The 12,346-nt window shown below is 40.8% G+C and overlaps 1 protein-coding gene across 1 annotated transcript; it reads right to left on the bottom strand.

Moving 5' to 3' along the window:
* Positions 1 to 2,933: 2,933 nt before the first annotated feature.
* On the bottom strand, positions 2,934 to 11,534 carry LOC126998139 (transmembrane emp24 domain-containing protein 5-like). Its single transcript, XM_050859562.1, has 5 exons — positions 11,238 to 11,534; positions 6,929 to 7,032; positions 6,535 to 6,721; positions 5,630 to 5,797; positions 2,934 to 4,743 (listed from the first exon to the last, which is right to left on the bottom strand). The coding sequence occupies exons 1-5, from the start codon at positions 11,412 to 11,414 to the stop codon at positions 4,660 to 4,662; spliced, it is 720 nt and encodes a 239-aa protein (XP_050715519.1). The 5' UTR covers positions 11,415 to 11,534; the 3' UTR covers positions 2,934 to 4,659.
* Between the last annotated feature and the right edge of the window lie 812 nt (positions 11,535 to 12,346).

Raw genomic sequence — 12,346 nt, forward strand, 5'->3', positions numbered from 1 at the left:
TAGGGGTGGGCAGGTACCGGTACCAGCTATACGGTATGGTACTGGTACCAATACTAGCCATTCGCTCATGGTGTCCCTCATTTCTTCCTCACACGAGTGAGGCTGAGACTGAGTGCCTGAGTGGATATCTCGGTGATATGGATATTTTCTCTCTCTCTCTCCTGAATGAAGTTGGAGATACCCTGAATCTCTGCCCACAATCACTCAAGCAAATCAGTGACTGCCACGTCACGAGAGGTCACGGCATCTCAAGGCTGGCTGGCTCAGGGTTGCCATTTGGGACTCCGTGCTTGTCTTGCTTCCATAAGAGAAGGATTATATCACTGTGTCCCTAGCCTGGCCATCTTGGATTCGCTACAACCATTGCAATTGCCGTTATCACCACTATTTCGGTCAGCAGTAGTTCCGAGTCTGGCTCCGAATATCTGCCAGGTGCCTCTACTGAAGAATATAGTGATGATACCTCAGAAAGTGGTGATAGTGACTTAGTAGATGACAGTGATGAGTTTTCAGACACTGTGGAGCCAGTGGAGGAACAAGGCTGGCGCCTCATGTCTGACCCCGTACCACGAGCGGTATATGGGCCCGGGTAGGGTAAACAGGAGCGGTGCGGAAGGGGTTAAGCCTCCCTCCAGATGCCTCTGAGTATATTACCATTAGGAATTGGTGCAGTTGCTTTCTATGAGCATGTAAATCCTGATAACAAAGAATTAAAATGAGTAAATGAAATACATTGTAGAAGTGGAGCAGAAAGGTTGCATCCTAAGGATTTCTTGGGCCTGATGCATATCCTCAGTTGTGCAACAAGTATGTGGTTGGTCCCAAAGAACTCAGCACTGGTAAATCCTACAATTCTGAACGATCCTCCAAGAAGTACTAACAAGGATGTGATCAATCTCCCTTGCCACCACCAACACTGCTGTACCAAGTCCAGCTGGTACAACAAACTAGGAGCCAGCAATACTCAGCTTTCTGGACTTTGTGAAGTTCAAGAGTGAATTGTTTACATTTCTGGTGTCAGAGCTCTGGGGACTAACACCTAACACAAAACTGGTACCCATCTCTCTTTGTCACCTAAGACAATGAGTGTGTCACGTGGGGGGCACGAGTCAACTATAGAGTTGAGCTTGGCATAGAACATTTCTTTTTCCTCAAGTTCACACCTAGGAGTGCATACTGCAATAAGAAATATAAAGCCAAAGGTGTGCTTCAACCTCACCAGCATCATATGCTCATCGATCCGAGTAACCCCAATAAAAGTACTGCAGTCGGTTAGAAATGGCTATAGCTATTCCCTATGAGATGGGCACCATTGCTCTGACTTCACCAGTATTAGGTATAACCCTGACTACTGATCTCTCCATTGCCAGGTCTCTTCATTTCAGAGAAGACCCACTATGTCCACTCTCATCTTCAGAGTTCAGCTAAGAGATGAGTAGTCGATGATGATGAGGGGCTCAGCATGTTCCAGGCACCCACATGGAGAACTTGCCTGGTCTAATGCCCAGGGTGGCTATCCCTCATCTGCACCACCCTGGTGGTCTCTCAAGAAAAGGGGGTAGGTGTGTTTGGTGGGGCAGGGATGACCTCCTGCCCCACTCTGACCTGTCAAAAGTACTGGATACCATACAACTAATTTTTTTAACTTTTGCTTCCCCACACACCACGGAGCCCCACAAGGGGAGAGCTGTCGTTGGGCCTATTAGTCCAACAGCCCCTGGGGTAGCAGCATAGTAAACACAGCCACCACCAGACATGGTGGTGGCCACTTGGCTCATGGTCAGGCAGACTAGCCAATTGGCCTCTCCAGGCCAGGAGAGGCCCCCATCTTGGCCAGAATAAGGGACCAAAGAGGTGTGTTGCAAGCCACAGCACATGACTATGATATTGCTCAACCTTCAGGACTCCCATCTCCCAGGGACGACACATGATAAACATGAGGGAGGACTAAGGTTAAGGGCGTACCACCCCTCCTCCTCGCAGTTTGGTACATCCAATAGAGAATAATTTTTCAGAAAGAGCGACAGAAGGAAACAGCTTGGGCTGGTTGAGTGCATTGCATTACTCATCCAGATAGACCTTCCCCTTCCCTGGTGAAATGAAAACAGACTTTGAACAATACATAATGAAGCTGACAAAATTAACATAAGTACTATGGCTATAGTGAAACCTGATCGGCGAGATCGTTTTTATGTTGGCTCCCGCAGGTCCTTTCCTCCCTGCCAATCTGCTACAGTCCTAACCACTATCTTTTCCTCTCATATGCTAGCTATAACACATGAGAGGAAGAGATGTGTTAGGACTGTGTAGCAGAGTGGCGAGGAGGAAAGGACCTGCGGGAGCCATTGCAAAAACAATTTTGCCAATCTGGTTTCACTATAGTTTAATTTGGATTATATGTAAAATATATTTAATTATTTTTAATATTTTTGTTGTCATACATTTCTTGCAGATTACAACTATGCCCAATACCATCATTATTATTCCTTATGGAAATATTAAATTCAGTTCAAACAAAATATGATGCAACCTGTTCCGATAAAATGTGAAAAGACTGTACTTATATGTAATTTAAATCCCTATGGTCAAAGATATATAAACAGTTTAAAAAAATGTTTAGCTCCAGGTAGGTGTGCCTTTATCCTCTGTGGCTATCACGGTTCAGGCAAGTATTTATTTAGCATTGGAAAGTGCTCACCTGAGAGAGCTGCAGAGGAGTAGTTTAAAAATATCTTATTGTGACAGTGAGGATTGAAGGGTCCACTCGCAGTGCTGTCACTCTCCGCCATGGAAGTGCAGTGCTTGCCAGCCTTCAGGACTGGCAGTATCACTAGAGCAATGTAATGGGAAACTTCTGTACCTAATAGGAGGTGACTGTTATTAGCAGGGTATGTAAGCAGGTATTACATTGGTGTCAAGAGAATTACATTAAATTATTAAAATGTTGTTTTATTTAAAAATCCTGTAAAAAGCTGAATCATATTGTTTCTAACCTGCAATTATGTAAATGTATTGCAGGTACCCTTATTGTTGACTGCAGCCTTAGTAACCAGAATTTCATGAATTATATTTTTTTGCCATACCTGTAGTCCTGCACTCTGTAAAACATTGATCCCAGCTTTGGTTATCAGCCCTGTTCTTAATAACCTGACAAAAAAATCATGATAAAACCACATTTTCCCATTGAAAACTAACATTAGTCATTTCCTCTGAGGTTTGAAATTTCTACATTACTTTCAGTTAATGAATAGCCTAAACCCATAAATGTGCTACAGAAATATACTTCATTTTGTATTTCTGCCTAGTTTTGGTATGCAAGGTATTATTGACAATACAATACTGTGTGTCATTGCCAACTCCTTACTATTGCCTCAGTACTGAAATAGGACACATTCTGAACTTTAAAACAAGTCATTGGTAAGTAGTCATTAGTTACAGAGAAGTTGATGTGTTGTGTAAGCATATACCAAAAATATACAAATAAATAGTTACCCCTTCACGTCAATAAGAAAAGGAAGCTTTGATCATGATAAAAATACATTTTCTCTACAGGATCTCCAATGCAGTAAAGTCTTCTCCATCAATGCAACAATATTCCCCAAGAACACAGTGACTGGCACATATACTTCATTATCATGGCTTTTGTAATAAAAGTGGAAGGCTCTTGTTGCCAGTTCTATTTCTGGCAAATGCCACAAGGTACTCAGCATAGTGCACTTCCCACACAGCTTATGATGTGTTTATGCATGAAAAAGTTTTTATGGTATTTAACAAACTCATTATTACAGGTAGCACGGACAACAGTTTTTGAAAAGTATACTATAACTACTGTACTTTGTGTAAATATGGTGGCACCTGCAACAATTTTTATGGATGACTTATACAAACTGATTTTTATTTTCCTCAAGTATAGACCAATGGCAATTCCATAGTAAATGGAGAGCATCTGAAATATATTTTTGCATGAAGTGGTGTCACCAGTGACTATGCCTGAGATGAACAGGGAGCTACTGCCTTGGGTTTAAGACCACTTGACCAGCAGACAACTCTTCAGTGTTGTTTGACAGATTAATGTACTCAGTAATTTAAAATGGAGATTACTTTACTGAGCAGGTTACATTGTTATAACTGCTACAGAGCAAACTGATTTTCAGTATGGCACTTAGTCAAAACTGCAAAACAAATGACAATTTTAAAATTCACAGCATAAAAATTAAAATTAAAATGCCCTTTCCATTTGACTAACAGCTGAAAGACACACACCCAGCCGGTTGGACCATGACGCTGAATTTGAAGTAATAACCGTCACAAACATACTAGGTATAAACCTCTATTATATTATTGCTGCAATCATTACTTGTGCATTAAAACAAACCACTCAATAAAAGTGACACATTCATGTTCGTTAATTCCCTGATGGCTGGTAACTTAGCTTTACCCAAATATACTCTACATCTTCAACACTAATTACTTTCACACAGGCACAAATTTACAATCGCAATATCGAAAAGTAGTTTAAAACTAATATTTTGTCACTCACCTTCACACAGTTTCCTCCCTTGTCTCTGACAAAGCTGTGCTCTATCTGAACCAGGAGGAAAGATAAAATATTAAAACCTATGCCACAGCAATTCAATAAAACCTAACCATAGCCACCCCCTAGGAAAATGTAGATGGCGCTCCCTTCTTCCAAATCCCATGTAGCCGAGACTTGTCATCAAACAAACTCCGTAACAATATGACCTGAGGGTGGAAAAAACATTGGATCATAAGAATGAAGCTGATCAATTAGCAATTATTTGTTTGCATGTGACTAGTATTAATATGAAAAGTTAATTAATATGGTGATGCTTTTCTCCTTCATAATTTCTCTTGTATGTACAGGTAGTCCTTGAGCTATGACGTATGTGACTTATGACCACTTGCACTTCCAACCAGGCCGATAATAATAATTTGTTAAGTAATGAGTTGACATTTCGTATAATCCTGCATGCCTGCACGCAATAACTTGGCAGGGTGTTCGGTTAAAAGCTCTATTTCGGCACACAGTGGCCCTGTGTCATGGGCTCTTCCTACCACAGGGTCAAGGGCCAATGTGATGGAGATGAGCACCGCAGCCACACACAGCTATAGGGCATGCCCTCAATTTTACTTTACCATTTTGGCAAAACTCGGTAACTCCATTGCGTAATGTTGTATGGCTAATAGGTCAACTGAAGGCAGGGCTGGGGTGAGGCAAGCACGAGGGGGAAAGGCACAGAAACACTGCAGCGTGACATTTGAATAATAATAATTTTTTTTTTTTTAATGTAAATTTTGATTTGGATCAATTCAAGTTATGACCTGCCTGTTGGAATCAAGCCCTATCATTATTTGAGGACTACCTGTACGCAAGTTTTGGTATCCCACAATAAAGCACAAACACTTGGAATTACATAAAATTATATGTGGCACTAGTTACATGCTGTTTTTAGTCTTCTCAAAGCAGCCCTTAGAACTACCACATTTTTTCCCTGAACCTGAAGATCTGGCTTGAACACCTTCCCTATAATGATGGAGCTGAGACCCTTATCATTTCAGTAAAGTTAACCTAACATTATTTAACACATTAGTAAGTACAGCATCTTACCTGGATCATGCCAGTCACTATCATGACTATAATATTAATCATCGACCAAGTATTGACTTTGGTGCAGTTGTTTTCTGCCACATTGCGGTCCCGGGCCTCATATGCCCTCAGCTGGTCCTGCATGAACCTGGATTTTGTAAGGTGGGCACGGATCCTACCCATGGCATCCTGGAAGTTGGCATGGGACTTAGGAGTATGCATTACAATTGAGGATTAAAGTAAGAGATCAACTCAGTGCAAATATAGAATACCTATGGGTCACATTATCAGTTATTTATTTTTTTCTATTTCCCTATCATCTTTAGCCATTACTAGTCTACTACAGGACACAGCCTTTCCCAATGTCCTTCCCTTACCCCACATAGACTCCTTGCTCAAGCCTTCCCAAGATTTTGTCAATAAATGTATGTTCACTATTCAGAGTTTCTCTAGGGTACCTCCATTGAAAACAGTTTCATCACATACTTGTTTTATTACAAGCTTCTTTGGCATCTATCTCAGTTTCAATCAATATCCTACTGAATTTACACCATGAATGCTGAGAGTTCAGAGGCAAGCTTTACATTATATAAACTGAAAACTTGAAGCACCTAAGTCATTAAAATCAGCAATTCTAAAGATGCACCTGCCAAAGCTCTGTATAACTCTTTCATGATACTTATGTTCTTTTCTAACCTTCAAACTATGTGGACTTAAAATTCACTAAAAAGCTTAGTACATGGTTATTAACTAAAAGGGAAAAATATGGCTTTGAAGTCTATGTTGGGATGAAGGTAAAAAGGGATAAGCCTGCAAAAGGTGGACAGAACCAAGTGGTAAGCAATGGCAGCAATTCAGCCCCAGGTATTACATTTCTGATAATCAGGTGCTCAGAAAGACATAGAGAAAAACAATGCCTCGCCTACCTTGATGTCTTCAATCTTCATCTCATAAATCTCCTCTGCTGTGATGGTCTCCTCCAACCCATCATCCCAGAGGTCATCGTCATCATCATTCTCTATTGTGATACCAAAGAAGACTGTCTTTGTGCTGAAGTGGGAGAACGTGTTGTCCCAGCAGAGGCGGTAGTGACCCTCCTCACTTATGGTGATTCTGATAAGAGAAAGAATATTTTGTCATTAGGAATCATGATCAAACCCTCCTTTTAACCTTTTGAAATATACTGAAGGATTATAGTTTCATTCTGATATACTTTACTGATGGTTTGCTCTCATATAAAACAACAAAGTAAAATGACTTATTCTGGATTTAGCTTGAACTCTGCACACTACAAATAGGTAAACACACACACACACAGACCTGTGGGTGCCCTCAGAGCGCCGCACATCCTGCAACAGCACATTTCCAGTGTGTCCCGCCATGTAGAAGTCAACGTCCAGCTCTCCTTGACCACCATCAATGACCTAAGAAGAGGCAGCCAAGGTGGAATTTTTTTTTTTTTAATAACTCAAGAAATTCTATTAAAAATACTATACATAAATAGAATAAAAACTTGATACTAGGTACTGCCATCATATACTACTTGTAGTTCAACAGAATAAGTATGGTAAGAGGTTAGGAGGTATGTCTCCAAAGTGGCGAGGAACATGTGGGATGCTATATCAACTGCTCAAAATTGTCAGGAAAAAAACACCTGAGGGCCTGTTCGCCAGGCTGGTATGTGAAAGAGAATGAAAGCCAAAGCCTCAATTTGTTGTATAGAAAGTCTCATTAGTAAAGAAGCATATATAAGTTTTTGGAGTCAGGACCTACTGTAACTGTTTAGGGTGTTGTTAGGTTAGGTTCGGTTAACTGGAGGGCGACATGTACCTCAATGGGCATCACTTAAACAATCCTGCCTGTGCCACCACCAGACCAAGGGACATTCACTAACAGCCCCCTAAAACTGAAGTCTAAAGAGGCAATAATACCCTGAGCCTAAAAGAATAAAGAAAAAAATAAAAGAAAAAAATCCCAAAGGCATCATCGGCAAACTTGTAAATTTTTCTCAATTCTCAGAAGTTCCTGAAAATTCCCAAAAATTTCCAAAATTCCCATGGAAAGTTTCCCAGTTCAAAATTCCCAGTAATTTTACCAACCTACACAAGAGCAAGTAATATCAATGTGTACAATTTACTAATTTTGAAAAGTAAACCTTGAGTAAATATTGTGTCATGTGAATGTAGTCTGGTGTGGAAAGAGTTTGTACTTAAGAGTATGCTGTGCAATTTTTTTTATTGTTAACTGAGGAAATTACATGATAAGATAAGTCTTTGATAAGACTGCAGCATCCCCTCACCCCCCAGTGCCAACCACCTCACATCTCAACAGCCCAACTTTGAATCCAAAGAAGGTTGTTAGAAAATAAAATAGTTGCCAAGTAAATGAATTTATCATAAGCTTCAATGTTTTATTATCAGTGGAGCAGTGGTAAGCACATCTAACTACAATCTGCAGGCTTGGGTTCAAATCCCAGACTGGACAATCAGCTCACAGCCTCACAGCCCTCCCAGTTGTTCACCCTCCCTAACAAACAAGTTAATAAATAGTTACTAGGGAAATCCCTGGGAAGGTCAACTGTGGTAATGCAAATTTCACACTGGCCCTGTGACCTAGGGTAATGGGATATTACTTACCAGAGACTCAAGGGCCAATGTGACAGATGAGCACCAAGGCCAGGCACAGCTTAGTATATGCCCCCAACCTTACCTTACCTTACCTATAATAATCTGGATATGTTGCCTGATCTATTTACTAATGCCAAAAATGTCACCTAATGTAGTGAGAAAGTTAATGTTTTGGTTGGAGGAAAATATAACTTTACTGAAGCCATTTAAAGACAGACTATTCATTTATGGGTAAAATATGCTTTTTTCATGTAGAAATATATTTATTCACAGGAAAAGAGCTATAAAAGTCCTAGAGCAAGTGTATCTTCAAATCGCAACATACTATTTCAAGGTAAAATCATATATATCCACAACAAAAAGATTAATAGTTTACACATAATTAAATTTGGTGTCTTGATACACTGAGAAACACAGCCTAAGTGCACAGAAGCAAGGAAAAATAAGCACTTAACCCTTTCCATCCGTGACGCAGACGTCAGCGTCACAGTATGGAAAGGGTCAAGAGGAAATGGAAGAGGATTAATCCTCTTCTAAACCTCTCAATCCTCCTCTAAATTCCTCTTAATCCTCTTCCATTTCCTATTAAGAGGTTTAGAAGAGGACTAACCCTTTCCATACGGTGATGCCGTCGGTCGCCGAAGTGAGGGGATTAAAGGAGCATCGCCTACTTTACTCTTGTCGGAGAACATCAAAATTCAATCCATACTTTGGTTTATCTGTGCAACAATCCTTTTATAATGAAGTATCATTTCTGTACTGCCTGAGTAAAACACGTAAATCCGTTTAATAATAACGCAAAAGTACGCTAAAATTGAACCATCATTTTACTTGAGGATACCACAGAGCCGCTCTTGAGAAGGGTTTGCTCGTTCTCTTTTGAAGGAGTAACTATTGTAGAACATTTATTGAGGATTCCTTTTCACTTACTTGTCTGCATCTCTCCGTATAATATTTTACTTGCAAGTACTCTAAAAAAAACATGAATTTGTGGGGAAAGGAATAATTAAAAATGTGTGAGACTAAATATATTCATTTAACTCCACATTAACCCTTTCATTGCTAAACGCTTGCAGCGGGCGTTAGGCGTATTTGCTGGTGGCGCTAAATGCTCGCTGCGAGCTCCAGCCACACTCAAATCTCCTGCGTATGAGAGTGTTCCAACACTAATTCTCACAACACAGGATTGCCAATCGAGTGGGTTCTTCACTAAATTTGGTGGAAAATCATATCAGCCCAGCGCGGCAAATCTACGGACGAGTAACTGGTGGATGTTCTTGCCCAATATAGCGGCATTTTGCATAGCTTCACCTATCACCTGACTGATTCTTTGACCAAATAGTTGTAAATATTGCAGTTGGCAATACTCCCTTGCCAGAGTCTGAAAAAGAGATGTCCGCAGTTACCTCAATATGGCTGATCATCCCGCACGCACCAACGTAAGTGTTAACATTCAACACTTCCCGAACGTGAGTATGAGGTACGCAAGAGAGGCATACATAGCTGACTCCTATAGATCTGGAACTTCTCTTTCCAGTGGTGTTTTTGTTTTTAGCTGTGATGATTAGTTTTTGAGATACAGAGGTTAAAAGAACCCCCCCATTGGGCTCCCTGACTGCGCCTGAGGGGATAGTCGTGTCCAGACTGCGCACAAGGAAAGGGTTAAAAAGAGAAAGGTTTCCTCTTATTGACACACACACACACACAAACACACACACAAAACAAAAAAAACAAAACAAAAAAAAATTGAGTTATAGGGCATTTAAAATTTGAGGCGTAGCTAAACGTGCCCATTAAAGTACGATTTTTTGGGCCCTATGTTTGCAATATTTTATTTTTTTTTTAAAAAAAAAAACTTTAGATACCAGATTATCGTACATTTCAGTGTGACGCTCCCTTAAGCCCTCACCAGACCATGAGGAAGGTGCTGCCGCAGGTGATTCACCACTCAACCACCACAAACAACAATCAACAGTGCATTGAAGCTCATCACAAGTATTTAGAAAAAATAAACTTTACAAATCTAACGTAACCTAACATAACCTCCGAACAGGGGATTCCCCCCTGTCAATCCCCTCTTATCTTGATCTAACCAGACCCTACATCAACCTTCTAGCAGGGGGAGGAGGACCCCTAAGTAATAACTGTGTGGCAAACCACTCAGTTAACCTACATAATATCCAACTGGGAACACTGGGTCCGGTAGGGAATGTGGCAGTGCAGGGCAGAGTGAGGCTGCCCCAATGAAACTGTACCTTGCCACACCATGTTTTCTTAAGCCAACAGAACCCTATACTGACCTAACGGATGGTAACGTAAGTAGTACCTATCACCACTGTGATAAGTAACCTATTGGCATTGTAACAGTGGCCTATCTGTTAAAATAAAAACCTGTCACCACTATAATAGGTGCCTCTAGCTGTTAAAATTGTGACCTATTGCCTCTGACTTAGTTGTTCATATCCTAGAAACAAGTATCTTGTGACTGAAACGTTTAGCTGAGCATATGGAGATAATCAGCAAAGTGGGTGTGATTCTGGAAAAAATACCCCAAGCGACTAGTTTCAAGTTTTACGTCTGAGTCACAGCAAAACATCACCTGAAACACAAATTACAAAGGGCTATCGAGTTACTGAGCACGTATTTTGTGACTGAAACGGTTAGCTGAGCATATTGAGATAATCAGTGAAGTGGGTGTGATTCTGGAAAAAATACCCCAAGTGACTATTTCCAAGTTTTACGTCTGAGTCACAGCAAAACATCACCTGAAACACAAATTACAAAGGGCTATCGAGTTACTGAGCACGTATTTTGTGACTGAAACGGTTAGCTGAGCATATTGAGATAATCAGTGAAGTGGGTGTGATTCTGGAAAAAATACCCCAAGTGACTATTTTCAAGTTTTACGTCTGAGTCACTGCAAAACATCACCTGAAACACAAACTACAAAGGGGTTATAAAAAACAGACGATAAATATGCCACACACGACGGGCTGGCTCACCTGGTATTCCACGTCCAGAGTTTCTCCTCCCTTTATCACCTCGTAAAAGCACTCCTCCGTCCCTGCCTTCACCTCCACAGTCATCTCTCTTTCAATATCCCGGCCATTGGAGGGGTGGAGGAGGAGGAGGAAGGGGAAAACCAAGCTGACTAGATATATACCGAGGTGACTAGGCATTGTATACACGTAGGTGAGGAGGAGGAGGAGGGAAATGAGGGACAGGAAGGTGATGGAGAGGGCCGAGAGAGGGAGCTACAGGGGGACACGTTGTATTAGGATTATCCCGTCGCCTCGATAAAAGCTCTATATACACTATTCTGACGTTATTTGCTACTATATATGGATCTTAAATTATATTGGTGGTTTTTTGCGCAACATTCGTGTTAAAACTAAGAGGAGAACGGGTGATTGATGAGTTAAGATATGCTGAATTATAAGTACAAGATTGTTCTCACTTATACCTGACTTACGGTACTCTGAATTTTCAAGACTTTACCCTTAAAATAGATCATTTTTATTGCTTTATTCTATTATTATAACTAAGAGGAGATAGGAGAGGGAAACGGCCGGGACAAGGGGTGAACGACTCAACAGTGGGACACGTTGGAATGGTGTCTATGCTTATTCTTAGTTCGTGATTTTTAAGATTATATCCCGTAGTATATATCAGGGAAGCAAGTTTAATCAGTGATATCGGTCGTTACATTATAGCCTCAGCAAATAGAGACAAGTAGCCTATAGATACGGACCCAACCACCTAACCGGCAATTTTGTTTCAATTGCCTTTATGATCCATCAGCGATATGTTAACCTAGGACATACGTGAATGGCAACCGCTTTGAGGTGCATACCCTACAACTATAGTGGATGCATGGATGTAGAATGTTATCTGTCGTCCTAACTCGATCTTGGCCGGTAATAATGTATATACGTCTTTATGCTGGCAGGTTTGCAATTAAGCAGCAACAATTTAATGCCCTCTTGCTGTTTGATGTGTACGAGACGATACATTTCTCCAAAAAGAGGCCCCACAGAATCATGTGTTATATGTGTAAAGATAAATCTGTGCTGGGGCAGACTCGATCCCTTTTTTCATCTTGACCCGCAAG

Source organism: Eriocheir sinensis, chromosome 13, assembly GCF_024679095.1.
Source record: "Eriocheir sinensis breed Jianghai 21 chromosome 13, ASM2467909v1, whole genome shotgun sequence".
In the NCBI taxonomy this organism is placed as follows: domain Eukaryota; kingdom Metazoa; phylum Arthropoda; class Malacostraca; order Decapoda; family Varunidae; genus Eriocheir; species Eriocheir sinensis.